Source organism: Telmatherina bonti (genome assembly GCF_933228915.1).
Source record: "Telmatherina bonti genome assembly, chromosome: 24".
Lineage (NCBI taxonomy): Eukaryota > Metazoa > Chordata > Actinopteri > Atheriniformes > Telmatherinidae > Telmatherina > Telmatherina bonti.
In genome coordinates this window covers 29,347,685-29,374,763 of record NC_136633.1, presented here as the reverse complement: position 1 = coordinate 29,374,763, position 27,079 = coordinate 29,347,685, and the positions used below count along the sequence as shown (strand labels likewise).

The window sequence follows — 27,079 nt, the reverse complement described above, 5'->3', positions numbered from 1 at the left end:
GGTTCTACAGGCGAGGTTCTCCTGCAGGACGTTCTACAGGCGAGGTTCTCCTGCAGGAGGTTCTACAGGCGAGGTTCTCCTGCAGGACGTTCTACAGGCGAGGTTCTCCTGCAGGACGTTCTACAGGCGAGGTTCTCCTGCAGGAGGTTCTACAGGCGAGGTTCTCCTGCAGGACGTTCTACAGGCGAGGTTCTCCTGCAGGACGTTCTACAGGCGAGGTTCTCCTGCAGGAGGTTCTACAGGCGAGGTTCTCCTCGTTTTGAGCAGAATTAAGCTGTCAGGGCTGTCAGGTCCTGCTGGACCCGCGGGACCTCGGGTCCAGCAGGACCTGACAGCCGGTGAGTGAAGGCAGACTGACTGTTGCTGAAGGTGTGAGCGTTCTCCGGAGGTCCGAGCTGCTGCAGGCGAGCGTTCAGGATTCCCGTCCTGTTACGAGACACAGGAAGAGTCAGAGACTTCCTGTCTGCGGCTGCAGGTCCAACACACTCCTGGTTCCTACAGAGACAGGGGAACACGTCAGGGTCCGGCCACCGAGATCAGAGACGGAGGCGACACTGCAGCAGACGGAACCGGCAGGACAGGAGAAGTAATGGTTGTCTGAGTGAAGGAGGAGGTTCTTACCCAGGAGGAGGTCTGCAGCGTTAGTCACACAACAACTTGCCAGCAGTGTTACAGGTGAGACACAAAGCACAGCTGAAGGTTAAACATCCAGGCAGCAGGAAACATTGTTCCACACATCAGCAACAACAAGGAGCTGTGGACCAATCAGACGGCAGGACAGACACAGACTCCGCCTACCTGGCAATGAACCTCTTCCCCATGTATCTGAACTGATGGAGGCAGACTCTGCAGGAAGGACCAGACGGGTCATCAGAACACTTTCCCACAAGTTTACACCACCAGGTACAGAAAATACACAGAACCAGAACCAGGTCCCAGTCTGGCTCCAGGAACCAGAACCGGGTCTTCAGTACTTACTCTATGAGTGTGAAGAAGTCCATGAGGTCCGCAGGAGCAGCTCTGTTCCAGTAGGCGAAGAGCGCCTCTGCAGGAGATCACATGGTTATTCTTCAACATCATCATCATCATCCTCATCCAGCCACAGGCAACGTCTCCCTCCTACCTTCTGACATGCTTTTCAGGACATGCAGGAAGCACATGAGCAGGTTTCTGGTCTCGTCCCAGTCCAGTTTGTCACAGCGCAGGATGGTGCTGCCCAGAACCCCAACACACTGGTTCTGATCCACAACAAGAGACAAAACATTCAGCCACAGGGGAGATGGAGCTTCAGAGAGAAGAAGAACATCACATCAGCCCAGAGGAGGGAAGAGCACGGGTTCTGGAACCAGGAATCCAGGTTCTGGAACCAGGAAAGTCCAGGTTCTGGAACCAGAAAAGTCCAGGTTCTGAAACCAGGAAGCAGGATCAGATCCAGGTTCTAAGATGCCGATGGAAACATGTGGAAACACTCAGAGGTAAGAAGTTCTAGAGAAGTTCTGCAAACGAAAGCTGAAGGTGGAGCAGAGTACTTGTCCACGGTTCTCCTCCGGATCTCCGTCCACCTTCAGGTCTGCAGCCGTTCTCTGGGTCTCCCCGTCCAGCTGCAGAGGGACAGTGAGGATGGAGAAGTCCACGGTGACCCGCTTTGTGCTCCGGTTACGAGGAGGCTGGCCCAGGAGGAGGGGGGGCACGTTGACAGAGTGCCTCCGGGTAAAGTGGTCCGTTAGGTGGAAATGGGAGGTGGAGGAGCAGGATGGAGGACTGCAGGAGCTCTGGAAGGAGGATGTTTGTGCACATTTATAACATTTGCAGACTCAGCTGCTAACGGTCTTTTCATCGGCTCTGGTTCCGATCCGACCGATGGGAACCCGACACCTGGATGTGTTTGATACAGAAACCAGCAGCAACTGGACTGATGGACAGCTGACTGGTCATGTCACAATTTAACTGGTTTCTTATGGACCACTGGGTGTGTATTTAATTAAATTATCAATATTGAAGAAAAGGCCGCCTAAAGCATTGACATGCTGGCTCTTTAAGGGGCGGAGCCGGGACTACTGTGAGCAGCTTGCCAGGCCAGAGGGGAGAAAAGAAAAGAGATGAGAAGAGGAGTTTCTTCCAGTTTTAAGTTTAGTTTGGCACTTTAAGCCTCATTTGCAGTTTGTTTGTAACCCTACTTGGATGTTTTTGTGTGTGAAGTCCAAACCACAATACATGTCAAGTGTAAAGAGGACAAATTAGAAATTTTTGTTTGCTTAATAAACGCCCTTAAAGTATATAAAGTGCAAGCGACTCTAACCGGACTCACAACAGTAATTTGAACTCTCCAACCAGCATAGTATCGTCAATATCTTTCAATGGTCCTTCGAGCCGGATAAGGACAATTCGTTGTTTAAAGATGCAGAACCCAGAGTCAGCTGCAACAGACACACAACCCAGATGGAAAGGGCAGTTCCTTCCTACTTGTCTGATTATGACCTGAGTGGTCCAGGAGTGCAGGTCAGATTCCGAACCACAGCGGAGCCAACAACATTGGAGCAGCTAACCACAAGATCGTCATCACCACCAGCTAGTCAGAGCTTAGATATGGTGAACTTGGAGGATCAAGAACAGGGGACTCATTAATCTATGTCACAAGCCACCAGGGAGCAGTAGAACAGCCAAGTTTCTGAGTTTTCTGCTGTTCTCAAAGAGATGCCTCAAGAGAATGCAGAGCTCTGTAAACAGTTCCATAACCTGATGGTTGCTTTACAGCCCCAACTAGCAGTCCATTTGTCTCTGCTACCCCCTCCTTCAAAGAATGTACAGTGGATATGAACACCCCCAGTCCCCAATCAATACTCCATCTTATCAACCACCTTACCAATATCAACCGCCACAGTATCCTACATCCAGCTCCAAACGAAACCTGCCACAAGATTTTGCTCAACATGAAGTTTCCCTGCCTTCCAGAGGTCATACGTATGATCCATACTATATGGCCCCACCTCAACAAAGTGCAGCTTCCTATGCAGGTAGAGATTACTCATCTTTCCAAACTACCTATCCTAATGAACCTAAAAGAGAGAGCACATACAGGGGACCAAAGCCCACCATTCCCAGCCTTATCTCACCAAATCCCCGAGAGTTTACACACATGAAAATTGCCTTAGAGAATCTGTTACCAGATGATGCCACCGAGAGATACAAATATCAGATCCTCCCTGACCACCTTAAGTGTGAGTCCCATTCTAACTCCTGGCAATCTTACACAGATACTATGCAGGCTCTCACCAAGATGAATGGACAGCCACACAAGATTGCAGTACAAAGGATTGCAGAGTTAATTAACAGTCCTAATATATGTGGCAGCGATGTGAAGAGCTTTAAGGTATTTGTCCTCAATGTGTGGTCTTTAGTTGGCATGTTAGAACAACTGGGACAGAGAGGCCAATTAGAATTAACCTATGGCTCTCACGTTTCTAGGCTGTAAACTCCCTTACGACCTCAACACCAGCTTTAAGAGATTTATCCACCCTCTGAGACTAGCCATCCCAACCCTTGTTCCCTTTGCTGATTGGCAAGAATATGAGCTGGAAGTGCAGGCAGACACCATTAAGCTTATCAGGAGAGAGAAGTGTTTTAACAAGAAGTCCGATAACAGGTACACTCCTAAATCCTCAAATAAGTCCACCACTATCCTTCTGAGCACTGAGAAGGCTTCAGGATCAAGCGTTGTGGCAGCACTATCTGTACCTGAACATTTAGCCAACAAGTCTAAGAAAGGGGAGAAGGTTACTGCTTACTGTCCCTATTGTGATAATGAAAAGCATTTCCTGAACAACTGTTCTAACTTTAAGGGTTTGACAAAAGAAAAAAAGCATAATTGGATCAAAGTGAATAACAAGTGCTGCCGTTGCGGACGCAATCACCAAGCTGCAAAGTGCACTCTTAAAGCTCCGTGTAAGACCTGTGGTCGGAAACACCTGCCAGTACTGCATGAGGTGAATGAGAGGGAAGAAGGGGAACTGAAACCAGCTCCTCTGCCACCAGAGAACTGCCTGGTAAACACTGCTGGCAAAGTCATGTATGTGGACCGCCTATTTTTATGACAGTAAAGTGCTCTTGAGGAATGGTGACAAGTCTGTAGAGACGTATAGATGACGTCTAGATGATGGTTCTGAGTGGACAATACTGCTGCCAAACAACTGCTGCCAAACAACTGGGCCTCCAGGGAGCTAAAGAGGTGTTAGCTCTTCGTACAGTCAGACAAGAGATGGAGAAGCTCCACAGAACAACTGTGTCCTTTACTATTTCTTCAGCAGCTAGTCCTGACAAGGTGTACAGTATCCAGCATGCTTTCACAGCCGAGCAACTGAGTCTAGCAGAGCCATCCCATCCAGTTGCCTCACTCCAGCAGAAGTATAAACATCTGTCAGGTTTGCCCCTCCATCCTCTAAAAAAGGTCTGTCCCATGCTGCTGATTGGTGCTGACTATACCCAGCTTATCACACATATCGAGCCAGTCAGACTAGGACCACCTAGTGGGCCAGCAGCTGTGAAGACACGCCTTGGATGGACATTACAGGGACCAGCTCAAGCTATCAAGTCCAGCCCTAATGTTAGTCACTGTCTTTTCACATCTGCACCATCCCAAACCGAGCTGTTTTCATGTGTAGAGAAGTTATGGCAGATGGATGTACTCCCTTACTGCAGTGAAAAGGTAGCGGTCAGGTCACAACAGGACCAGGAAGCTGTTAAACTCCTTCAAGAACACACAGTGAGAGTTAACGTTGGTGGTACTGAATGTTATGCCACACCCCTCCTTCAGGTTAAGAACATGCCTCTCCTTAAAGCTTCTCCAGAAGCAGTGTTGCCATTCTTGCGAGGAACAGAGAAGCACTTAAGCAAATCTCCAGAACAAGCTGCTGGCTATCAGCGGGAGATCGAGAAGCTCGTAGAGCAGGGGTGTCACACTCCAGTCCTTTATTGTCTCCCTCTACCAACACAGCTGATTTAAATCACATGGATCCAGCAGCTTCTTAATAACCTGTGTACTGATTTTGGTCAGTTGTGTTGGAGCACAGAGACAACAAAAACCTGCAGGACACTGGCCCTCGAGGACTGGAGTTTGACACCTGTGTCGTAGAGGCTGGTTATGCAATGGAGTTATCGGACCACCAAGTGGAGAGCGGTCCTGAAGCTTGGTATATACCCCACCATATGTTCCAACATAATGAGAAGAACAGGGTAGTGTTCAACTGCTCATTCCAATACCAAGGCCACAACCTCAACCAGCTCCTTCTGCCATGTCCCACTCTCGGCCCTCCCCTGCTAGCTGTACTGCTACGCTTCAGGGAGCATGCTGTGACTTTCAGCAGCGACATACCAGGTATGTTCCACCAAGTGAGGCTCCTGCCAGCAGATCGATCACTGTTGCGGTTTGTGTGGCGGGACATGAAGCGAGACAACGCCCCTGCTGTTTACAAGTGGCAGGTACTTCCATTTGGAACTACTTGCAGCCCTTGCTGTGCAACGTTCGCTCTGCAGAAACATGTCACAGATCACAGCCAGCCAGGAGAAGACGTGCAGGTTGTTATCAACAAATCATTCTATGTGGACAATTTTTTACAGAGTCTCACATGCCCTATAGCGGCCAAGAGTCTGGTTGACAAATTGCGCCACCTTCTGGCCGATGGGGAATTTGAACTGAGGCAGTGGGCAAGCAACAAGGCCAGTGTCATCGACCACCTTCCTTCAGATTTCAAATCATCAAGTTGTGAGTTGTGGCTCAACCAAGGTTTACCCAACCTCCAAGAACCTGCCCTTGGACTGCACTGGAACTGTAAGTCAGACACCCTCACTTCCAAACACAGACACATTGATTGCTCAGTGGCTACCATGAGGAACATTTACAGAGTCTTAGCTTGTCAGTTTGATCCGCTTGGCTATGTAGTGCCATATACGACCCGAACTAAGGTGATTGTGCGCCAACTGTAGGAGAAGAACAGAGATTGGGACAACCAACAACTCCCAGCGGACCTCCTGCAGAAGTGGCATGTATGGGAAGCAGAGTTGGAGCACTTGCAGGAGGTAATGCTGCCTATGTGATACACCAGCCCCATGTTGGACCAATCCAGCTGTACACGAGATATTCATGTGTTCTGTGATGCCTCTGAACAGGTATATGGATCAGTGGCTTATCTAAGGACAGAGAGTCCAGAGGGAAAAGTTGAGGTTGCCTTCCTCGCCACTCGATCACGCGTTGCCCTCAAGAAGCAGCAGTCTATCCCTCGTTTAGAGTTGTGTGCTGCTTTAACAGGTGCCCAGCTCTACAGGGTTATCAGCACTGAGTTAACGCTTCGCCACTGTACTTTGTGGTCCGACTCGGCCACCGTCTAAATCTGGTTGGGATCGGAATCCTGCAGATATAAGGTCTTTGTGGGCACTCAGGTTGCAGAAATACAAGAACTGACTGAATCTACCACATGGAGACATGTGCCCTCTCAAGACAATCCAGCAGATGACATTACCCGTGGCCTCATTCTCCAAGACATTAGTCAGGTCAGTAGATGGATAGATGGGCCTGCACTCCTGAAACTAGCTCGGAGGGATTGGCCTGATCTGCTACCTTCACCCCAGAGTGATTCTGAAGGTGAGCTGAAAGGACATGTCAATGGTTTAACCATGTCCAGTTCGACTATTCCAGATCCGGTACAGTGCCAGACATGGGACAGTTTTCTTGAGGCCACTGCATAACAGCTTTACAGGGTGGCTGACACTAACCTCCTTCTAACTGCAGATTTTTATACTGCTCAAACAAGCTCAAAGAGACTCATTCACAGCTGAAGTCACCCAGTTAAGGGCTGGCAAAACAATTGCAAAATCCAGTCGCCTTCTTCTACTTGCACCCGAGTTTGATGAGAAAACAGAGCTCATCCGAGTTGGAGACCGTCTTCGCTGTAATCCTGTCCTTGGTGTAAATGAGGTGCACCCCATTGTTCTTGATCTCAAACACGCTCTAACCAGACTCCTAATTCAGGATTATGATAGTAAGCTCCAGCATTCAGGGCCAGAAAGGGTGCTTGCCGAGATCAGAAGGTGATACTGGGTGTTACGTGAATGTGAAGCAGCATGCCGCCAACAGCAATTCTGTGTTGAGTGGAAGAAGTGGAAAGGTCACCCAAATCCCCCTCGTATGGCAGACCTCCCTCCAGCTAGACTGCGCATCTTCAAGCCGGCATTCTATTTCACAGGTGTGGATTGTTTTGGACCATTCACAATTAAGATTTGACACCGGCGCGAGAAAAGGTGGGGGATATTCTTTAAATGTCTAACTACAAGATCAGTGCACCTTGACCTGATTCCCAGGATGGACACAGATGTATTCCTCATGGTCTTAAGGTGCTTTATAGCTAGGCGCGGGAAACCCAAGGGATTCTCTGTGATCAGGGCACAAATTTTCAGGGAGGAGAACGCAAGCTCCAAGAGACGTTCCAGGAGCTTCACCCAAACCTCAAAGAACAGCTTGCTCACCAGCAAATTCAGTTTACCTTAAACCCCCCTGGATCCCCACACTTCGGATGGTGCTGGGAACGGGAAATTCGGTCACTGAAGACCGCCCTCCGTATCACGATTGGAGCCCAAACAGTCACTGAGGAGGTGTTGAGTACAGTGCTGATTGAAATTGAGGGTATGCTCAATTCCAAACCCCTGGGTTACACCTCATCTGAAGTAGCGGATTCTGATCCCGTTACTCCAAACTGTCTCTTCATGGGAAGGCGGGACGCCTCATTGCCACAAGTCGTCTATGATGGCCCAGACAATATCGGAAGAAGATTGAACATAGTCAAATCCTGGCTGACCATTTCTGGCAACGTTTCCTGAGGTACTACCTGCCTGGACTCCAAGCCAGCCAGAAGTGGTACACTGAATCAGCCAATCTAATGGGAGACGTGGTTATGATTGTGGATAACCAGCTTCCATGGGTCCTGTGGCCTGTGGGTAAAATCTCTCAGGTTTTTCCTGGACCAGACACCCGGATCAGATCAGTCGAAATGATTGTCAAGGGGAGGACTTACGTGTGTCCAGTGGCTAGGCTTGTCAACCTGCCTGCCTTGCCTAAGGATAGTTAATCACCCCTTCACTCAGTCTTTTAGTTGTTCATATTCACGGATGAATACGGGGGCGGCTGTAGAAAAGGCTGCCTAAAGGATTGACATGCTGACTCTTTAAGGGGCAGAGCCTGGACTACTGTGAGCAGCTTGCCAGGCCATAGGGGAAAAAAGAAAAGAGATGAGAAGAGGAGTTTCTTCCAGTTTTAAGTTTAATTTGGCACTTTAAGCCTCATTTGCAGTTTGTTTGTAACCCTACTTGGATGTTTTTGTGCGTGAAGTCCTAACCACAATACGTGTCAAGTGTAAAGAAGACAAATTGGAAACTTTAGTTGGCTTAATAAACGCCCCTAAAGTGCAAGCGACTTGTTCTTTGGAGTTCTAACCAGACTCACAACAGTAATTTGAACACTCCAATCAGCATAGCATTGTCAATATCTTTCAATGGTCCTTCGAGCCGGATAAGGACAATACTTTCAAATATCAATACATAAAGTCAAACAAACTTATTTGAAAAATTATTTTAACATAAAAACAATTCTATAAATTGTTTTTTATAAATTTTTGAAAACTATATTATATTATTTATAAAATATATATTATGGCAAATATTTTATACAAATCAAACAAAAAGTATTAATAAAATTTAAAAACTCAATAATCAGTCTAATAAAATACATTTTAAAAAATATATTAATATAAAAACTATACTAGAATAATACAAACATAATAAACATGTATTCCTTGTGAAATGTATTTAAATAAATTGAAAAATATAGGTTTTTTTTTTTTACTTTTTCCTCATAAATGTAAGATTGTTTACAAGATCATTTATAGTTCATTAGGCTAATGTTTTACTGGTCGGGTCCAGCCGGAGACCAGATGGTTCTGGATGTTGGTTTAGGGGTTACTGGGATGAAGGAGAGGTGTTTAACAGACAGAACTGGTCCAGTTGGTAAAAGCGCTGCAACCTGCCTCTGGTTGCATCACATTGAACTTTATTTCATTCATCTATTAAACCAATGAGCGCCAAGGGGGCGGAGTCTGTCCCAGAACATGCTACATCCTGGACATGTGTCACGTCTTTTACCCATCTGCATAAACATAATTTATATGTATGACTTCATCATGTCGATTTATCTTGACATCACACGTAAACGTCATCAAATCTGCAGAAACATCTCGTTTGAGTTGAAGGCAACGAGAGACCGGCGGTCTATATGCATACGATCAGACACATCTGGATCACGGCGAGACTGACGGTCCAGACGCATACGATCGGACACATCTGGATCAGTCAGATCGACGGTCCATATGCATACGATCAGACACATCTGGATCACGGCGAGACTGATGGTTCAGATGCATACGATCTGACATATCTGGATCACGGCGAGACTGATGGTTCAGATGCATACGATCTGACATATCTGGATCACGGCGAGACTGACGGTCCAGACGCATACGATCTGACACATCTTGATCAATGTCAGATCGACGGTCCAGACGCATACGATCTGACACATCTTGATCAATGTCAGATCGACGGTCCAGATGCATACGATCAGACACATCTGGATCACGGCGAGACTGATGGTCCAGATGCATACGATCAGACACATCTGGATCACGGCGAGACTGATGGTCCAGATGCATACGATCAGACACATCTGGATCACGGCGAGGCTGATGGTCCAGATGCATACGATCAGACACATCTGGATCACGGCGAGGCTGATGGTCCAGATGCATACGATCAGACACATCTGGATCACGGCGAGGCTGATGGTCCAGATGCATACGATCAGACACATCTGGATCACGGCGAGGCTGATGGTCCAGATGCATACGATCAGACACATCTGGATCACGGCGAGGCTGATGGTCCAGATGCATACGATCAGACACATCTGGATCACGGCGAGACTGATGGTCCAGATGCATACGATCAGACACATCTGGATCACGGCGAGACTGATGGTCCAGATGCATACGATCAGACACATCTGGATCACGGCGAGGCTGATGGTCCAGATGCATACGATCAGACACATCTGGATCACGGCGAGGCTGATGGTCCAGATGCATACGATCAGACACATCTGGATCACGGCGAGGCTGATGGTCCAGATGCATACGATCAGACACATCTGGATCACGGCGAGACTGATGGTCCAGATGCATACGATCAGACACATCTGGATCACGGCGAGGCTGATGGTCCAGATGCATACGATCAGACACATCTGGATCACGGCGAGGCTGATGGTCCAGATGCATACGATCAGACACATCTGGATCACGGCGAGGCTGATGGTCCAGATGCATACGATCAGACACATCTGGATCACGGCGAGGCTGATGGTCCAGATGCATACGATCAGACACATCTGGATCACGGCGAGGCTGATGGTCCAGATGCATACGATCAGACACATCTGGATCACGGCGAGGCTGATGGTCCAGATGCATACGATCAGACACATCTGGATCACGGCGAGACTGATGGTCCAGATGCATACGATCAGACACATCTGGATCACGGCGAGGCTGATGGTCCAGATGCATACGATCAGACACATCTGGATCACGGCGAGGCTGATGGTCCAGATGCATACGATCAGACACATCTGGATCACGGCGAGGCTGATGGTCCAGATGCATACGATCAGACACATCTGGATCACGGCGAGGCTGATGGTCCAGATGCATACGATCAGACACATCTGGATCACGGCGAGGCTGATGGTCCAGATGCATACGATCAGACACATCTGGATCACGGCGAGGCTGATGGTCCAGATGCATACGATCAGACACATCTGGATCACGGCGAGACTGATGGTCCAGATGCATACGATCAGACACATCTGGATCACGGCGAGGCTGATGGTCCAGATGCATACGATCAGACACATCTGGATCACGGCGAGACTGATGGTCCAGATGCATACGATCAGACACATCTGGATCACGGCGAGGCTGATGGTCCAGATGCATACGATCAGACACATCTGGATCACGGCGAGGCTGATGGTCCAGATGCATACGATCAGACACATCTGGATCAACGCCACGGCAACAGACGCAGAAATTGAAGCGGTGGACTACCTTCTCCAGATAGCCGGTCCTTTCGCTGGTCTTGTCCAGGATGCCATTTCCAGAGTCGGTGGAGATGAGGGAGCCTCTGGAGTCGGCGTGATGGACCGAACCCACGTTGGGAATGGAACTGTGGGGGGAGGCTGTGGAGGAAAACACGCTACATGTTTTTTCACATGTATGAGGATCTGTAGGCTGGAGAACTATTTATATATCTTCACGTTCATCTGGAATATGTCTGAACATCTAGATTAGACTACAAACCACTTCCTGTTATCATTGATTTAATTTTCTAATGAATTATGTTAATTTATTTTATTTTGTATTAGTTATTTCTATTAATTATTTTTATTTTATTTTAATTACTTTAAATTATTTATATGATGTTTATCTTTAATTGTTACAAGATTGAATTAAAATAAAAAAAGATTATACTGTATTTATTTGGTCATGTTTAACATCATGTTAAACTGAAACATTATTTTATTTAATTACTTTTTATCTAATCAACAATTTTTATATATTTTATACATTATCCTTTATATATTTTTATTATTATATTATGAATATTTTTTGCTATAACCTGTATATTTACTTTAAATTATCTATTTGTTATTTATTTATTTGTTGTTATTGATTAAGTAGGATAACGAAGTTAGTTAACAAAAGGATAAAAAAATAAATTATATATATATATATATATATATATATATATATATATATATATATATATATATATGTATATATAATATGTGGAATACATGTGGAATATGTTAATCAAAATAATTTAGTCATTGAACTGATTTAAACTTATATCTTTTTTCTTTTTCCTCTTTTTTTTATTGATTTATTTAGATTTTTCATCATAATAAACAAAAGTTTTTATTAAACTTTTACAAGCTAAAACTGGTAAATATCTTTAATTTTTATCTGATATATATTTGTATCTACTTTTTTGTTTTAGTATTCATTATTTAAATATCTATCTCTATTAATTTATGAATGACTTTCTCGTATATCACCTATGTTATAATACAAAGAATTAATACCAAAGCTACACAAATGTTGAAGTTCTCCTTGAAGAGCTGAGTCTTCAGCTGGGTCTTAAAAGTAGACAGGGACTCTGCAGAGCGGACAGAGTTTGGGAGATCATTCCACCATCGTGGAACAACAGAGGAAAAGAGTCTGGCTGCTGATTTAGTCCCACGTAGTGGTGGTAACACCAATACTCTGCCTGTATTTATTGTTTGTGCACAGATTCTGTCTGTGTTTCCGAATTATTGTCTTGAGTTTTACTTCCTCTGATCGCCTCCAGATGTCACAAAGTCTCCAACTTCAACTCCAACTTGATTTCCTCTGACTCACCGGTACCGGAGATGACCACAAACACGTCTTTGTGCAGAACATTTTCTATGCAGCTTCCAGGTTTCTGAGGAGTCACCATGGAGGTCTGCAGCAGAGGGTCGTCCCTCATGTTCTGCAGCAGATAAAGTAAATGAAACCTCATCACAGACGCTCAGACAGACGCTCTCAGGTGTAACGCAGAAGCTGGCTGCAGTTCCCTTCCCCACCACCAGATGTCAGGCTTACACTGTTGCTGCTGAGAGACGCTGAATCCTTGATGTCCAACCTGGAGACGTTGTCCTGCAGCAGGCCGAACAGCGGCAGGTAGAGAGTGGCCAGTCTGGCTTGTTGGCTCTGAAATAACAAAGTCAGGATAATCAATCACATCTATCAATACGTCTGACTTAATACAGCAGTGTCACTTATCTTTACAGGAATTTAAACAGAAAACAAATCTAAAAACAAATGTATTTAACTAAAATAGAAATATAATTGAAAAAAGATTAAGCAAGTTAATTTAACTATATTTTAACAGGAAATAGTAAACAAAGTAAAAGCCTTAAAAACAACACACACACACATACACACATATATTTTTTTATATATATATATATTTATATATATATATATATATTTATATATATTTTTATATATATATATATATATATATATATATATATATAAATATATATATATATATATATATATATATATATATATATATATATATACCTCCTCAATCCTACCAACACGTCTTCCGATGAGGAAGCAGAGCTGGTGGACTCAGGGGTGGACTCTCCTATCTCTGGGGCTGAAGTCGCTGAGGTGGTCAAAAAGCTCCTTGGCGGCAAGGCCCCGGGGGTGGATGAGATCCGCCCGAAGTTCCTTAAGGCTCTGGATGCTGTGGGGCTGTCCTGGCTGACATGCTGCTGGATTGGCAGACTGGGGTGGTGGTCCCCCTTTTTAAGAAGGGGGACCGGAGGGTGTGTTCCAATTACAGGGGAATCACACTCCTCAGCCTCCCTGGTAAGGTCTATTCAGGGGTCCTGGAGAGGAGGGTCCGCCGGATAGTCGAATCTTGGATTGAGGAGGAGCAGTGTGGTTTTCGTCCTGGTCGTGGAACAGTGGACCAGCTCTATACCCTCTTTGGGGTCCTGGAGGGGGCATGGGAGTTTGCCCAACCAGTCTACATGTGCTTTGTGGACCTGGAGAAGGCATTCGACCGTGTTCCCCGGGGGCTCCTGTGGGGGGTACTCCGGGAGTATGGGGTACCGGACCCCCTTGTGCGAGCTGTCCGGTCCCTGTACGACAGGTGTCAGAGCTTGGTCTACATTGCCGGTAGTAAGTCGGATTCATTTCCAGTGAGGGTTGGACTCCGCCAAGGCTGCCCTTTATCACCGATTCTGTTCATAACTTATATGGACAGAATTTCTAGGTGCAGCCGAGGTGTTGAGGGGATCCGGCTTGGTGGCCTCAGGATTGGGTCCCTGCTTTTTGCGGATGACATGGTCCTGTTGGCTTCATCTGGTCGTGATCTCCAGCTCTCACTTGAGCGATTCGCGGCCGAGTGTGAAGCAGCTGGGATGAGAATCAGCACCTCCAAATCTGAGACCATGGTCCTCAGCCGGAATAGGGTGGATTGCCCTCTCCGGGTCGGGAGTCAGGTCCTGCCTCAAGTGGAGGAGTTTAAATATCTCGGGGTCTTGTTCACGAGTGAGGGAAGGATGGAGCGCGAGATGGACAGACGGATCGGTGCGGCGTCTGCAGTAATGCGGGCTCTGCGCCGGTCTGTCGTGGTGAAGAAGGAGCTGAGCCAGAAGGCGAAGCTCTCGATTTACCAGTCAATCTACGTTCCTACCCTCACCTATGGTCATGAGCTGTGGGTCGTGACCGAAAGAAGGAGATCTCGTATACAGGCGGCTGAAATGGGTTTCCTCCGCAGGGTGGCCGGGCTCTCCCTTAGAGATAGCGTGAGGAGCTCGGTCATCCGGGAGGAGATCAGAGTAGAACCGCTGCTCCTCCGCATCAAGAGGAACCAGTTGAGGTGGCTCGGGCATCTGGTCAGGATGCCTCCTGGACCTCCCTGGGGAGGTGTTCCAGGCACGTCCCTCTGGGAGGAGACCCCGGGGAAGACCCAGGACACGCTGGAGGGATTATATCTCTCGGCTGGCCTGGGAACGCCTCGGGATCCCCCCGCAGAGTTGGCAAATGTGGCTGGGGAGAGGGAAGTCTGGGCTTCCCTGCTTAGGCTGCTGCCCCCGCGACCCGACCCCGGATAAGCGGCAGAAGATGAAGATGAAGCGTTGGATGCTTATGTAGGAGCTTACGCTAAGAGCGCTAGCTGGTAATATAGGAGCCAGCCCTGCGTTCCTGAGACACTGGTGATGGTGAAGAGGTGGACCTTTGGGAGATCTGCTGGAAGTTTCAGGATTAAGGACCAACATGGTCGTCAGGAAGCTGAAGGACTTACTTTTGAAGAGTAGCGGTCGTCTAGCGTGTGTTTAATCATCAGTCCTTTCAGAACCTGGACGGCGATCTGTCGGATCTCTCTGTACTCCTGAAGCGCTGCCCCCACCTCCCTGAGCAGCAGGCCCACCAGGAAGTGGTTCCGGCAGAAGTCATCGGTCAGGGAGTAGTCCAGCTGGAGGTCTGCAGCAGAGGACAGTCAGGACTCCTCACACTAGCAGTTTTATGGACACCATGAAGGGTTTTCTACCTTGGAACCTCTGTATTCGGCCTTTTCCAAAGGGCATGGGCAGGTTTAGAGGCACGTAGTGCTCATGGTTGCAGACCACCCGCAGGAAGTCAAACTTAAATTCATACAAAGTCTGAAAGAAAGAGAAGAGAAGCAACGTTTCGGCGCTTCAAAAGGTTTGAAGTCTGCTGGAAACCTTCAGAGAGTCCAGGAACCTTGGGGTCTCCGGGCAGAAAGCAGTTCATGTAGTTATTGATCAGCTTGAAGACAAATCCCCGATCCATGAAGGTGAAGCATCGCTGGAAGAAAACAAACACACATTCAGGTTTTCCTGACAGAACCGGGTCACCCGGAGAGAAGAGGAGCCGAACTGAACCTTGATGAAGACGGCCAGGCTGTGGTTGGCGTTACGAGAAGCGTCCAGGTTATCTTTGTACTTCTGAGTGATGTGAGGCATCACCATGGTAACAAGTGTCTCCACAGCGTGATGGAAGGAGGCGGAGAAACGCTGGTTCCTGGACAGCTGGAGGAGAGGAGGATGAGGAGGAGGAAGAGGAGGATGAGGAAGATGATGAAGAGGGAACCTACCTTCAACTTCCCGTTCTCCGCCAGATAATGAGCCACTGATTTGACCAGAGCTTCAAAGAAATACCAGGAATGCTGCGAATAAGATAAAAAATATACCTTAGTTGCAAATATTTTATTCTATTCTACATTTTATATTCAGTCATATTATATATATTTTTATCATTTATATCATAAATATTAATTATCTGAGATTTGTTACCTTTATTTCTTAATTTAGATTTTTTACAATAAAATTTGAATTTTTAAAATGTTATTATTTATCTAATTTGATTTATTGCAGTATTGCAAATTTTAAATGTATTTATTTCAAATTTATGTAAAATAATCTGCCCATTTTGACTGAATCCAAATTTTATTTTTATATATTCAGCTTTATTTTATTTATTTTGGTATGATAATTTTTATGATTTATTTGTATTTAATTATTATCAATATTTTTAATGTACCTGTTGTTACTCCGGTATTGATTTTTCTTTTATTTTTTTACAGTGTTTTCTAAAATAACTGTAAATAAATCCAGGTGTTGTGGGTTAACTTCCACTCAGTTGCTGCCATTCTATTGATCATAATCTTACAATAAAACAAATATGTTTTTGATTGATTGATGATGCTCTGATCAAGTTGTGCTCACAGCAGCGATCCACAGTCCATCTTGTCTTTTTGCTTCTCCTTTTTCACCCAATGCTGGCACCCTCACCAAGTCTGAGAAACATTTCTCATATCTCTGTGTTTTTACATGATGAAAGACAGTAAAATAAAAACATTCCTCTCTCCTTCTGTCATCCGCCAACGGATTTTACCTTCAGCAGCTTGTTGCTTGTTAAGAAGTCTGTGGACGGCTTGAGGATGGCTGTCATGGCTTTGGCCAGCTCTTCGTGAACCGTTTTCACACAGACAGAAGAATAAAGCTCAGGTTTGAACACAAACTGAGAGGAGAAACAGAGAAAAGCAGGTGAGTTCAGGATCGCTGGCGATCAGGGAAAGAAAGTCAGCGGTGCCGTCCTGCACCTTGATGTAAGATCTGAGGTAATGTTCCAGTCCTTCTTCGTGACACTGTGCAACCACATGAACCATGACTCTGTAGGAAGCAAACGGTCCATAGTTTACACATTTACAGAAAACATATGTTTGATGCAGGTTACTCAGAGGAATAACTCTGAATAACCTGCATCCTGTCAGAGGAAACTTGCCTGGTGACGTTGACGGCCACGTCCTCATGCGTGGCTCTGGTCAGGACGCAGAACAGCTGGTTGAGGACGGTGGGAAGAAAGTTGATCATCACGTGACCCTCCATGGCATGCAGACTCTGCGAAGGAAGCAGAGGGTTGCTGAGCGGATGCAGACGTTTGGGTTCACACAGGTTTCCTGCAGACGAACGGATACCTTCAGGTATTTAACCAGCTCTCCCTCCGAAGCGTGTTCTGACATCTCCATCCTCTGACAGTGGTGGAAGAAGTTGTGCAAATGTTGATCCTGCAGGAAACGTGTAGCTTTAATTCATTTTGCTGTTCTTACAAATGAAAGATACCTGAATTTTATTTAAAAACAAATAAAAAACATCTTGGCTTGATTCCAGCCATAGAGGACCAACGCTGTCCTGCTTTTCTGCTCTCTGATTGGTCCTGATTTGGCATCAATTTAAGCTCTGATTGGTGGAAAGTTTGACAGGAAATTGACCATATTTACGATAGAGACTCTACATGTTGTGGCTGGATTGCAAACTTCCTGGGCGGGATAGAGTTCCACATTATGTTCCTGTTGTTCACGACGTAGACCTGAGAGAGACCTGATCCAGGTGAGATGAGCTCGTACCTGAGTGTAAATGGTAGAAACGAGGTGTGTGGAGACGGTGAAGAGGGGTTTGCCTCCATCTACCCATTTAATGTCCAAACCAGACACCTGCAACGACAAGAGGCAGAGAGTACACCCGAAACCGCTGAAGGGAAACATCAGCTTTCTGTTTGGTTTCAACAAAATAACAACGAAAATATGTAAAAGCACAAGAAGAATAAAAGCTATTTCTTCAGGAGAATAATACAAGAATAGAATAAAAAAATAACAAAATAAACAGAAACAAGAAGAAGAAAAAAAAAAAAAAAACATAAGGCCCTGCGATGGACTGGCGAGCTGTCCAGGGTGTACCCTGCCTGTCGCCCAAAGCCAGCTGGGATAGGCTCCAGCTTCCCCGCGACCCTGAATTGGAATAAGCGGTTCGGAAAATGAATGAATGAATGAACAAAACATAAGAAAAAATGAATAGAATATCAGGATGAAGAAGAAGAAATCAGGATCATGAAACTGCTGGAGGAAAAACAACAAGCAGACAACCAGAAAGAGTTGGTTTTACTTTGCTGACTCCGTCCTGGAAGCTGAGATATCCAGCCGGAAGATTCGCTGCAACGGCGAGTTGTTGTTCGTTCATGATGATTCGCCCGCCGTCTCTCAGCAGAGGAAGCCAAGCGGAACCCACTGAGGACAGGAAGTAGAACCACCATGTTATCACACGCACAACGCTCAGGAACTGGAAGTGGAACCACCATGTTATCACACGCAGAACGTTTAGGGAGAGGAAGTGGAACCACCATGTTATCACACGCAGAACGTTTAGGGAAAGGAAGTGGAACCACCATGTTATCACACGCAGAACGTTTAGGGAAAGGAAGTGGAACCACCATGTTATCACACGCAGAACGTTTAGGGAGAGGAAGTGGAACCACCATGTTATCACACGCAGAACGTTTAGGGAGAGGAAGTGGAACCACCATGTTATCACACGCAGAACGTTTAGGGAGAGGAAGTGGAACCACCATCTTATCACACGCAGAACGTTTAGGGAAAGGAAGTGGAACCACCATCTTATCACACGCAGAACGTTTAGGGAAAGGAAGTGGAACCACCATGTTATCACACGCAGAACGTTTAGGGAGAGGAAGTGGAACCACCATGTTATCACACGCAGAACGTTTAGGGAAAGGAAGTGGAACCACCATGTTATCACACGCAGAACGTTTAGGGACAGGAAGTTGAACCACCATGTTATCACACGCAGAACGTTTAGGGACAGGAAGTGGAACCACCATGTTATCACACGCAGAACGTTTAGGGAAAGGAAGTGGAACCACCATGTTATCACACGCAGAACGTTTAGGGAGAGGAAGTGGAACCACCATGTTATCACACGCAGAACGTTTAGGGACAGGAAGTAGAACAACCATGTTATCACACGCAGAACGTTTAGGGACAGGAGGTAGAACCACCATGTTATCACACGCAGAACGTTTAGGGACAGGAAGTAGAACAACCATGTTATCACACGCAGAACGTTTAGGGACAGGAGGTAGAACCACCATGTTATCACACGCAGAACGTTTAGGGACAGGAAGTAGAACAACCATGTTATCACACGCAGAACGTTTAGGGACAGGAGGTAGAACCACCATGTTATCACACGCAGAACGTTTAGGGACAGGAAGTAGAACAACCATGTTATCACACGCAGAACGTTTAGGGACAGGAGGTAGAAGCACGCAGAACGTTTAGGGACAGGAGGTAGAAGCACGCAGAACGTTTAGGGACAGGAAGTGGAACCACCATGTTATCACACGCAGAACGTTTAGGGACAGGAAGTAGAACAACCATGTTATCACACGCAGAACGCTCAGGAACAGGAAGTGGAACCACCATGTTATCACACGCAGAACGTTTAGGGAGAGGAAGTGGAACCACCATGTTATCACACGCAGAACGTTTAGGGAAAGGAAGTGGAACCACCATGTTCTCACACGCAGAACGCTCAGGAACAGGAAGTGGAACCACCATGTTATCACACGCAGAACGTTTAGGGAGAGGAAGTGGAACCACCATGTTATCACACGCAGAACGTTTAGGGAAAGGAAGTGGAACCACCATGTTATCACACGCAGAACGTTTAGGGACAGGAGGTAGAAGCACGCAGAACGTTTAGGGACAGGAGGTAGAAGCACGCAGAACGTTTAGGGACAGGAAGTAGAACCACCATGTTATTACACGCAGAACATTTAGGGACAGGAAGTAGAACCACCGTGTTATTACACGCAGAACGTTTAGGGACAGGAGGTAGAAGCACGGAGAACATTTAGGAACAGGAGGTAGAAGTACTCAGAATGTTTAGGGACAGGAAGTGGAACCACCATGTTATCACACGCAGAACGTTTAGGGAGAGGAAGTGGAACCACCATGTTATCACACGCAGAACGCTCAGGAACAGGAAGTGGAACCACCATGTTATCACACGCAGAACGTTTAGGGACAGGAAGTAGAACCACCATGTTATCACACGCAGAACATTTGGGGACAGGAAGTAGAACCACCATGTTATCACACGCAGAACGCTCAGGAACAGGAAGTGGAACCACCATGTTATTACACGCAGAACGTTTAGGGACAGGAAGTAGAAGTACGCAGAACGTTTAGCGACAGGAAGTAGAAACACCATGTTATCACACGCAGAACGTTTAGGGAGAGGAAGTGGAACCACCATGTTATCACACGCAGAACGTTTAGGGAAAGGAAGTGGAACCACCATGTTATCACACGCAGAACGTTTAGGGACAGGAGGTAGAACCACCATGTTATCACACGCAGAACGTTTAGGGAGAGGATGTGGAACCACCATGTTATCACACGCAGAACGTTTAGGGAGAGGAAGTGGAACCACCATGTTGTCACACGCAGAACGTTTAGGGACAGGAGGTAGAACCACCATGTTATCACACGCAGAACGTTTAGGGACAGGAAGTAGAACAACCATGTTATCACACGCAGAACGTTTAGGGACAGGAGGTAGAACCACCATGTTATCACACGCAGAACGTTTAGGGACAGGAAGTAGAACAACCATGTTATCACACGCAGAACGTTTAGGGACAGGAGGTAGAAGCACGCAGAACGTTTAGGGACAGGAGGTAGAAGCACGCAGAACGTTTAGGGACAGGAAGTGGAACCACCATGTTATCACACGCAGAACGTTTAGGGACAGGAAGTGGAACCACCATGTTATCACACGCAGAACGTTTAGGGAGAGGAAGTGGAACCACCATGTTATCACACGCAGAACGTTTAGGGAAAGGAAGTGGAACCACCATGTTATCACACGCAGAACGCTCAGGAACAGGAAGTGGAACCACCATGTTATCACACGCAGAACGTTTAGGGAGAGGAAGTGGAACCACCATGTTATCACACGCAGAACGTTTAGGGAAAGGAAGTGGAACCACCATGTTATCACACGCAGAACGTTTAGGGAAAGGAAGTGGAACCACCATGTTATCACACGCAGAACGTTTAGGGACAGGAGGTAGAAGCACGCAGAACGTTTAGGGACAGGAGGTAGAAGCACGCAGAACGTTTAGGGACAGGAAGTAGAACCACCATGTTATTACACGCAGAACATTTAGGGACAGGAAGTAGAACCACCGTGTTATTACACGCAGAACGTTTAGGGACAGGAGGTAGAAGCACGGAGAACATTTAGGAACAGGAGGTAGAAGTACTCAGAATGTTTAGGGACAGGAAGTGGAACCACCATGTTATCACACGCAGAACGTTTAGGGAGAGGAAGTGGAACCACCATGTTATCACACGCAGAACGCTCAGGAACAGGAAGTGGAACCACCATGTTATCACACGCAGAACGTTTAGGGACAGGAAGTAGAACCACCATGTTATCACACGCAGAACATTTGGGGACAGGAAGTAGAACCACCATGTTATCACACGCAGAACACTCAGGAACAGGAAGTGGAACCACCATGTTATTACACGCAGAACGTTTAGGGACAGGAAGTAGAAGTACGCAGAACGTTTAGCGACAGGAAGTAGAAACACCATGTTATCACACGCAGAACGTTTAGGGACAGGAAGTGGAACCACCATGTTATCACACGCAGAACGTTTAGGGACAGGAGGTAGAACCACCATGTTATCACACGCAGAACGTTTAGGGAGAGGAAGTGGAACCACCATGTTATCACACGCAGAACGTTTAGGGACAGGAAGTGGAACCACCATGTTATCACACACAGAACGTTTAGGGACAGGAAGTGGAACCACCATGTTATCACACGCAGAACGTTTAGGGACAGGAAGTGGAACCACCATGTTATCACACACAGAACGTTTAGGGACAGGAAGTAGAACAACCATGTTATCACACGCAGAACGTTTAGGGACAGGAAGTGGAACCACCATGTTATCACACGCAGAACGTTTAGGGACAGGAGGTAGAACCACCATGTTATCACACGCAGAACGTTTAGGGACAGGAGGTAGAACCACCATGTTATCACACGCAGAACGTTTAGGGACAGGAAGTGGAACCACCATGTTATCACACGCAGAACGTTTAGGGAGAGGAAGTGGAACCACCATGTTATCACACGCAGAACGTTTAGGGACAGGAGGTAGAACCACCATGTTATCACACGCAGAACGTTTAGGGACAGGAGGTAGAACCACCATGTTATCACACGCAGAACGTTTAGGGACAGGAAGTGGAACCACCATGTTATCACACGCAGAACGTTTAGGGACAGGAAGTGGAACCACCATGTTATCACACACAGAACGTTTAGGGACAGGAAGTGGAACCACCATGTTATCACACACAGAACGTTTAGGGACAGGAAGTGGAACCACCATGTTATCACACACAGAACGTTTAGGGACAGGAAGTGGAAGCACGCGTAACGCTTAGGAACAGGAGGTAGAAGCACGCAGAACGTTTAGGGACAGGGAGTAGAAGCACGCGGAACATTTAGGAACAGGAAGTAGAACCACACAGAACGTCTAGGGACAGGAAGCAGCGTTCTACCCGGAGTTTCCACCAGGTCTTTCTTCTTGCTGTTCCCGTCGCAGCTGACGTGGAAGAAGGTGAAGAGCAGGTGATGCTTGTCGTGCAGCTGAGTCGGAAGCTCCATCTTGATCTGGAAGTTCACACACAGGCAGATTTTTTTCAAAATAAAAGCATATTTAGAGGATTTAATGTTGAGTTTAAAAATGTGAAACACAAACTGTTTACAGGACCGTCTGATAGTTGGAAGTAATCAGATTACTCCCATCGGGTTTATTGTGAAAACCTTAGTGCATGGACATCACTTCCTTGTCTTCTAAATGTTGGGTGTTTGTTCAACATGGCGCCACCTGCAGATCTTAGATTCAGCTGCTAATGTGGTCGCACACTGTATTACCATTAGCAGCTAATGTGGTCGCACACTGTATTACCATTAGCAGCTAATGTGGTAGCACACTGTATTACCATTAGCAGCTAATGTGGTAGCACACTATCTTAGTATTAGCAGCTAATGTGGTAGCACACTATCTTAGCATTAGCAGCTAATGTGGTAGCACACTATCTTAGCATTAGCAGCTAATGTGGTAGCACACTATCTTAGCATTAGCAGCTAATGTGGTAGCACACTATCTTAGCTTTAGCTGCTAATGCTGCTATTTTTTCCTTTCACATGATGATCTGAACAGTCATCTTGGTGTCCATGGGAACGGACTTATTCTGTCTTGCGACTCCTGCGACCCAGTTGTATTGATGAAAGTGATCAGAACTACCTCATCGTAGAACTCTGGGTTCTGCTGGTGGTGCAGGACGGCTGCAAACGCCCGCTGGGTGAACAAAGACCCTCCTGGACGACCATAGATGCACTAAAGGCCAGTCCAGAGGACAGAAGAAGAAAACTAAGTCAGAGAAAAGTGGTTAAAAAACATTATCAGACCAGAACTGGACTATTTATTTCCATCTAGAGTCAAGACGCATTTTAGTCTGATCTGAGTTCTAATCAGGTCAAAGATGTAAAACCAGACAGATGGACCTGTATGGACACCCTGAAATAAACCATGAATCCCCATCAACAACTTCCTCCATCACGTGATTAAAAACATTATTAAATTTGACAGAAATTCTGAATAAATTCAGTCCAGTTGTACAAATTTATTGTAAATAGAATTTTTTCTTTTTACAAAAAAAAGGACAATTTTATTTAAAAATAAAAAAAAACAGGAAATTATTGGAGACCGTAAAATGTCAAATAAATACAAGAATTAAAAAAAAAGATTACAATAATTAGAACTAAATATGAATAAGAAATAACGAAAGTAAATAAAATGAAAAAGAAATAAGGTGGTTAATTGTTCTGTTAGGTGTGTAAAAGTGATAAAGGTGTTACTGTTGGTTGTGAATATTGAGCGAATACTTCATGTCTGCACCTGCAGAATAATAATAACTGCATGATTTACTGAGAAAACGTGACTCTAGACTTTCTGTCGCTTCAGCTTCAAGCTGATTCAGCTCAGCAGGAAACGGATCCACATCCTGTCACAGGTAAACTCACCTTCAGTGGCCCCGACTCGTCCACGTCCGAGTCCTTGAACTCGATGCAGACGGCGATATTCCGGGCCTGCAGAAACCGCACAGAAGGAACATTATTCAATAAAATGGTTTAATGTATGACGGGAAATATATTATGACTTAAAACTCTTCTACATTTTATTCACTTATTAATAATATATTTACATAAAAATGAGCTAAAGTACTTTTATTGTGATTTTACATGAATGTAGAATGAAATTAAGATGTGCCTTGTAATGCAGATAATTACTGTAATTAATTCTACAATGCATACGACCACATGATGGCGCTAATGTAGACGGAGGTCAGCGGTGAACGCGCTGAGCGAACCTTTGCGAAGGCTTTCTGTCCGTCGTACTTCAGGTGTTTGGGGTAAACGTAGAGGTGGTTCTTGTAGATGGTGAAGGGCTGGGAGCACTTGGCGATGCAGGGGACGAACTCCTCCACCTCCAGGAGAGCGCCGCCCGGTCCGTCGGACTCAAAGTTCCTCACGGGGATGTAGGAGGAGGTGACACAGTCTGCAAGCAGCAGAAACGCCATCAACACGTTGGCTTTCTGTCAGCGGACGCTCAGACGGGATTCATCCATATTTACTGGTTCCGTCTGGAGCAACGCTGTCGATAGTCACGTCCAGGTTCCCCAGGAGGACGGGCAGCTTGGCCATTTTCTCCGGTCTGCAGGGAGAGCAGAGGAAGACGAGGCTTTTAGAAAAGCACCGAGGGGGGTTGGAGCCGAATGGCGTGGGGGAGCGTACTTTCTGAAGTCAGTCAGCAGTTTGAACATGTCGTCGTCGGACAGCTTGCTGCTGTCCTGTCTGAACAGAGCTGAGAAACGAGCGTTTTTATCCAGAGTCCCTGAAGCGTCTTTAAACACCGGCCTGAAGAGACAGAAGCAGAAAGGACTGGTTTCACTGGGAGGGATGCTTGTCTCAAACTGGTTTTACAACATCTGTCATTTCCCCTAAACTCTCTGCTCTGTTTCCATGGAAGCAAACTTTCCTTTCCAACCAGAATCTATATATAAAATATATATAAGTCTTTATGTCTCACTTCAAATGACATATAACAACATATTTATGTCATTTTAATGGATATGTGTCAAAATGATTGCAGTGCAAACAGTGTCCACCAGAGGGCAGAAGACCCTGTCAGATTATGTTTTTAGCAAAGTTTTTATTATAAAATTATGCAAAACTTCTGTGACATGAAAGGGTTAATAGAAAATGGAGATTTTAATTCCTGATTGTAAAGGTTTTCAGTGGATTTGATTGTCAGTAATATAAAACACTGGAAAGGATGGGGTCCTGAAACACTTCCCTGAGGGACTCCTACTTAGTTTTTCAGACAAAATCAGACCCACGGAGATCAATCCAGCCATGAAGGGGAGTTCTTGGGTTTCTCGTCAATAATCTGGTCAGTGATTCCAGAGTTAAACTGGTTTCTATCTGGTGTAAACGTGCAGCTACAAACTGGTTTCAATACCTGGCCGCCCAGGCAAACGGCATCCTGTACTGTCCCAGTCGGCTACACGCCGTCTTGGCGTTCTTCAGCACCTTCTGGGCCACCTGGACAGAAACACCTGATCAGGTCCGGTGATAAAACCTGAGGAGAATGTTCGTGGCTTGTCTGCAGACCTTCGCAGAGTCTGAGCTCTTCATATAGGGCTCGGTGCAGTGGGTGATTCCCCCCTGCAGGACCTTCTCTATTCGGGCCACCAGGAAGATCTCCGGATGGGGGCAAGTAACAGAGAACACCCCCTGTTTGGGGTACAGAAGGGCCTGTTGGGGGAGTCCGGTAGCCAGCCGGTGGCTCCCCAGAGGATCATCGCCGCTGCTGCCGTTGATCTGCAGGTCTGGCCCGCCACCATGACCATACACCATCTGCCAGACTAAAGGGTGGTTTAGGTCCACATGGAAGTCAGCCGAGATCTTCCTGCTGTTCTGGACATCAAACAGGGACAGGACCACGTAGAACGGCTCGACCTTAGGCGGAAAAGACAAATGAAAATGTTTTAACAAAATTAGAGCAGGAAAGGATGAAATCCTACAGTCCAGATGTTACAGGCTAACATGTAGCATGGCAGCAATGCTAACCTGTAGCATAGCAGCTGACATGTGGCATAGCAGCAATGCTAACTTGTAGCATAGCAGCTAACATGTAACATAGCAGCAATGCTAACTTGTAGCATAGCAGCTAACATGTAGCATAGCAGCTAACATGTAGCATAGCAGCTAACATGTAGCATAGCAGCTAATATGTAGCATAGCAGCAATGCTAACCTATTGCATAGCAGCTATGCTACATGTAGCGTAGTGATCTGAGCTGTTCCGGTCTGGTGAACTGGTTTAAACCGAAATTCCCAGGATAATGTAGGAAAAGTGCTTCCTGACGTACGTTTGTCGTCGGCCCATCTTCGTTTTCGGACACGCAGCCCTGCAAGTTGAACGACAGGTCGTGACAGTTGACTAGGACTCTCTTCCCGAACTTTTCCTCGAACTGACGCACGTCCGGTTCGATGCCGGAAAAGTCCAGCTTCTGCAGAAACAAGCAGAAATGGTAAAAAGCGGGAAATGCAGACGTGCAGTGGCATGCGGGAAGCTTCAGCCTGACCTGCGTGTCCGGATCCAGAGTAAACAGCCTGAGACGAGCTTCGCTCCTCGTTTTGCATTCCATGTCTCGGACCGTCTGTTGGAGACGAACAGAGACGCATCCGGATCAATAATTATCCATCAATACATCTTTTATTTTCATATCATTCATTTATCATTTACCATAATTGTGTGAATGCTTTTAAGCACAATAGTTTTCCTGTTTCTCTTTATTCACGTTTATTATTATTCTTCCGCCGTTTTTCGGTCGTTCACTG

General features: G+C 46.1%; 1 protein-coding gene across 3 annotated transcripts in view; it reads right to left on the bottom strand.

Annotated features, from left to right (window-relative positions):
- LOC306773843 (dedicator of cytokinesis protein 9-like) overlaps positions 1-27,079 on the bottom strand; it is a 143,364-nt gene that overhangs the window by 25,550 nt on the left and 90,735 nt on the right. For 2 of the 3 annotated variants that reach the window (XM_079263776.1, XM_079263775.1), the window contains exons 10-37: positions 26,824-26,898; positions 26,608-26,748; positions 25,848-26,195; positions 25,696-25,778; positions 24,969-25,091; positions 24,809-24,888; positions 24,545-24,732; positions 24,198-24,263; positions 23,419-23,511; positions 22,670-22,781; positions 18,167-18,288; positions 17,632-17,718; positions 17,203-17,292; positions 17,010-17,125; positions 16,828-16,897; positions 16,620-16,745; positions 15,820-15,891; positions 15,608-15,754; positions 15,447-15,530; positions 15,253-15,364; positions 15,007-15,185; positions 12,783-12,890; positions 12,558-12,669; positions 11,205-11,335; positions 1,124-1,238; positions 979-1,045; positions 799-846; positions 359-495 (exon numbers count right to left, since the gene is read on the bottom strand). In XM_079263776.1, coding sequence (XP_079119902.1) covers positions 359-495; positions 799-846; positions 979-1,045; positions 1,124-1,238; positions 11,205-11,335; positions 12,558-12,669; positions 12,783-12,890; positions 15,007-15,185; positions 15,253-15,364; positions 15,447-15,530; positions 15,608-15,754; positions 15,820-15,891; positions 16,620-16,745; positions 16,828-16,897; positions 17,010-17,125; positions 17,203-17,292; positions 17,632-17,718; positions 18,167-18,288; positions 22,670-22,781; positions 23,419-23,511; positions 24,198-24,263; positions 24,545-24,732; positions 24,809-24,888; positions 24,969-25,091; positions 25,696-25,778; positions 25,848-26,195; positions 26,608-26,748; positions 26,824-26,898 — 3,232 coding nt within the window. Of the gene's footprint in view, positions 1-358; positions 496-798; positions 847-978; positions 1,046-1,123; positions 1,239-11,204; positions 11,336-12,557; positions 12,670-12,782; positions 12,891-15,006; positions 15,186-15,252; positions 15,365-15,446; positions 15,531-15,607; positions 15,755-15,819; positions 15,892-16,619; positions 16,746-16,827; positions 16,898-17,009; positions 17,126-17,202; positions 17,293-17,631; positions 18,013-18,166; positions 18,289-22,669; positions 22,782-23,418; positions 23,512-24,197; positions 24,264-24,544; positions 24,733-24,808; positions 24,889-24,968; positions 25,092-25,695; positions 25,779-25,847; positions 26,196-26,607; positions 26,749-26,823; positions 26,899-27,079 lie in introns of all 3 variants that reach the window. The other variant, XM_079263774.1, reaches the window with a different exon arrangement.